Genomic DNA, 3886 nt, shown 5'->3' with positions numbered 1-3886 from the left:
TTGGGTTAAGTTACATAGCCTCTGAAAAACCGTGCTTAGAGACTTGCTTAAGATTTTTTCAGTAGATTTAAACGTGTCAAGCACGTACATGGGAGACGGGTGGCAGAACCTCAATTACACTTCTTAATAGACAATAAAACCCCCTACAAATAGACAATAAACCCCAAAAAAGCTGGGGCCTACAAGAAGAGGCTGACGAATGCCTAGATCTGAATGAGGAGCTATGATAGGATAAGGAAATAGCGAAGCACAAAGCAAGAAGGTAGTAGGGCCAGCTGTGTTAGGACAAGGGGAAATGGTTTTAAACTAGAACAGGGTAGGTTCAGGCTAGAGGTAAGGAAGAAATTTTTTACAGTGAGGGTGGTAAAACACTGGAACAGGTTGCCCAGAGAGGTAGTGGAGGCCCCATCCCTGGGAACATTCAAGGCCAGGTTGGATGGGGCTCTGAGCAACCTGATCTAGTTAGCAGTGTCCCTGCTCACTGCAGGGGGGTTGGACTAGATGACCACTAGTGGTCCCTTCCAACCCTAAACATTCTATGATTCTAAGAAAATAGCACGGAGCAGACTAACGCGCAGCTAGTTGGAGACTGGCGAGGATCACGGATCCTTATAGCCTCCGAGGAAACGTCTCTTGCTGCCTCTAAAACTAGCCTCAGCCATTTCAGCTCGTATTACTCTTCTCCTAAACGCCCCTTCACGGGTGTTTCCCCCCGTTAGACACAGCCCTCTTTGCCAGCCAGCCAGTACTCCTGCCTGAGTGGCAGAGCTCTGAACAGGGAATCTCCAGCCTCCTTGCTGGCGTTCACAACCATCAGCGTACCACGCTGACCAGCACCACCACTCACTTTACCTCTTCCGAGCTTTAAATGGCACGGGACGGTAAAGGAGGGACCGGACAGCACGGCCTCAAGCGCTCCAGCACCAGCGGCTGGGGATGAAGCACTGCTCACCTCTCCTTATGCCACGGGTAAGGCCACTCTCCTTCAAAGCAAAGCGGCTAGCCAAACCCAGTCCCAGCATCTGATGTGCCAGTTGCTATAGTCCAGGAGTCTAGTTATGAATGTAAATGTGGCACTAATTCAGTCAAGCCCTATAATCTGTGTAATATAAGAGGTTCAGATGGTTGATCGTAATAGTTCTTTCTGCTGCTATTATATTTCTCTCCTTTAAACCAATCTTTGTGTCATTTTTCTTTTGTCCTTAGGGCACCAACTGATTCCATGCCCGACCGTTTATTGATTTTAGGACCTTGGAATGCCATGTATAATCTTAAAGAGTTCACTTTATAACTTAATACTGGGCTAGCTACTTAGTAAGGATCCTATCATATCTTTTTGTTATTTGCTGATTTTTGTTTGTTCCCCTTCTGTTTTAAAATCTGATCTCCAGCTGTCAAAGAAAGATTTTTATCTGGTGTGCGCTCTTCATTGACACTACAGTGCAGAGGTATCAGAAACAATATGAAGACCGAGTTGTTAACATCGTATTGAAAAAACGTTTATTTCTGAAAAAAAGTAGTGCTCTTCATAGCAGTAATGCAGTTTATTGTAAGGGTGCAGTTCTGGCACTGTGGTCATCCTCTACAGTAGTAATGTAGTAACTGTGAAAATGACCCTGTCCCTTAGGGTACCATGTTTTGCTTTGTGTTGTCTAACAGCGCACTTCCATTATTTTCTTCAAAGAAAGCATGTGGTAACTGAACTCACTGTTTAAATACTTTGAAAAGTATTTCAAATTGATCAAGTTGATCTTTTGATAAACCACTGACACAGTAGAATTGAATCTGAAGAATTTTGGCTCAGTGCCTTTACTGTGGTGAAGAATGGCTGGTAGTTGATGAAGCTGAGGTTTGAAGGGTTACGTTCAGTCACATTTATAGTATCATGTAATATTACATTGTTCTGTAATATTGTACTGTTTAAGATCTTCATTAATGATCTTGATGATGGAGCAGAGTGCACCCTCAGCAAGTTTGCAGATGACACTAAACTGGCAGGAGGGGCTGATACACCAGGGGGCTGTGCTGCCATCCAGAGGGGCCTGGACGGGCTGGAGGAATGGGCCGACAGGAGCCTCATGCAGTTCAGCGAGGGGAAGTGCAAAGCCCTGCACCTGGGGAGGAACAGCCCCCGGCACCAGGACAGGCTGGGGGCTGCCCAGCTGGGAAGCAGCTTGGCAGGAAAGGCCCAGGGGGCCCTGATGGCGACCAGCTGGACATGAGCCAGCAGAGAATGGCATCCTGGGCTGCGTCAGGGGGAGTGTTGCCTGCAGGTCGAGGGAGGTGATCCTTCCCCTCTACTCGGCGCTGGTGAGGCCGCACCTGGAGCGCTGGGTCCAGTGCTGGGCTCTCCAGTACAAAAGAGACATGGACAGACTGGAGAGAGTCCTGCAAAGGGCCACAAAGATGGCGAAGGGCCTGGACCCTCTCTCCCAGGAGGAACGGCTGAGACAGCTGGGACTGTTCAGCCTAGAGAGGAGAAGGCTCAGGGGCATCTCACCAATGTGTATAAATACCTGCGGGGAGGGTGCAGAGAGGATGGAGCCAGGCTCTTTTCGGTGGTGCCCAGTTCCAGGACCAGAGGCAATGGGCACTGAATGAGGCACAGGAGGTTCCCTCTGAATGTCAGGCAACACTTTTTCACTGTGGGGGTGACCAAGTGCTAGCACAGGTTGCCCAGCAAGGTGGTGGAGTTTCCATCTTTGAATATAGGCAAAAGCCATCTGGACATGTTCCTGGGCACCCACCACTTGAAGAGGAGGGGTTGGACTAGATGACCTCCAGAGGTCCCTGGCAGCTTCAACTATTTGTTCACTCTGTGCATTTCAGAGGGCACATTTTGTGCACTGTTAAACTCACCAGTTAAATGTCATGCAGCAGCTATATACCAGGACAAAGAACTGAAGGTATTTGTTTGATATTTATCTGTGTTCTTACGGGATATTTGTTGCTCCACCAAAGCATCCAGCTCCCCAGGATGAAATACTGAAGAGAAGGATGCTGAGACCCAGTGCAAGACAGTGGTATTCCAAGGGAAGAACTGCAAGTACAGTTCATGAAAACTTGGAAGACTTACTTAAGAGTTATGGAGAAGCTTCAGAAAGAATCAAGGTGGCATTTGGCACTGATTAACAAGATACTTGTCTATTCAGTCTTTTGAATGATGGGCGGCTTTGTTGTCTTCTGTCTTTGCTCTCATTATGTCGGAAGTGAATACACTGTACAAAGTACTACAGAAAACACGAACAGTACAACTGTGTGGCCTCAGCAGTAGCAGCTTTCAAAAACATGACTGCAGCTTCCCCATAACAAGGCAGTGATTTGGCAGCACCTCACAAACATGACTCGACAAGCTCCTCAGCTAACCACCAAGGTTGTGTAAATGAGGTGTGTCAAGTTACAAAGGAAACTTTTGATGCAATAGTTGTCCAGTGCTAAATACAGATTTTTGGAGGGTTATCTCCCGATTACCATCAAGCTGGCTAATACAGAGTTAAGTGTACCTCTCTAAGAGGTAATCTGTGACAAACAAGGTATTTTTTGTTGCTTAACAACAAAATGTTCTCATCTTGTTAACACAGCTTGGTAATGAATTTTCTATGTTGTTCTCTCTTTGCACAGTGGTTTGGTTTTTTTTAAATCTCTATTACATACACACATTTGTGTGTCTATTAAATGATTTTCCACTGAGGTCCCCACCACCTAATAGAGCTGCCGTTACCTTGGGCGTTGTCCTCTTGTCCAGGTTTTCACGGCTTAATCTGCATATCAGCAACAGTGGCAGAAATTTGTTGCTGTCAACTGTTGTCCCCTGCATTCAGCAAGACGGAGGTAGGCTGTAGGGAAGGGAGGCAGACAGGTCAGCAGCCTGTCTAGCCTTGGCCTA

General features: G+C 46.8%; 1 protein-coding gene across 1 annotated transcript in view; it reads right to left on the bottom strand.

Annotated features, from left to right (window-relative positions):
* SRP19 (signal recognition particle 19) overlaps positions 1-2723 on the bottom strand; it is a 7019-nt gene extending 4296 nt beyond the window's left edge. Inside the window, exons 1-2 of the mRNA XM_035888458.1 lie at positions 2501-2723; positions 853-907 (exon numbers count right to left, since the gene is read on the bottom strand). Coding sequence (XP_035744351.1) covers positions 853-907; positions 2501-2723 — 278 coding nt within the window. The remainder of the gene's footprint in view (positions 1-852; positions 908-2500) is intronic.
* Between the last annotated feature and the right edge of the window lie 1163 nt (positions 2724-3886).

The sequence above is a fragment of the Egretta garzetta genome, unplaced genomic scaffold, assembly GCF_000687185.1.
Source record: "Egretta garzetta isolate BGI_Z169 unplaced genomic scaffold, ASM68718v1 scaffold271, whole genome shotgun sequence".
NCBI classification, from domain to species: domain Eukaryota; kingdom Metazoa; phylum Chordata; class Aves; order Pelecaniformes; family Ardeidae; genus Egretta; species Egretta garzetta.
This window is presented reverse-complemented; position numbering and strand designations above follow the sequence as displayed.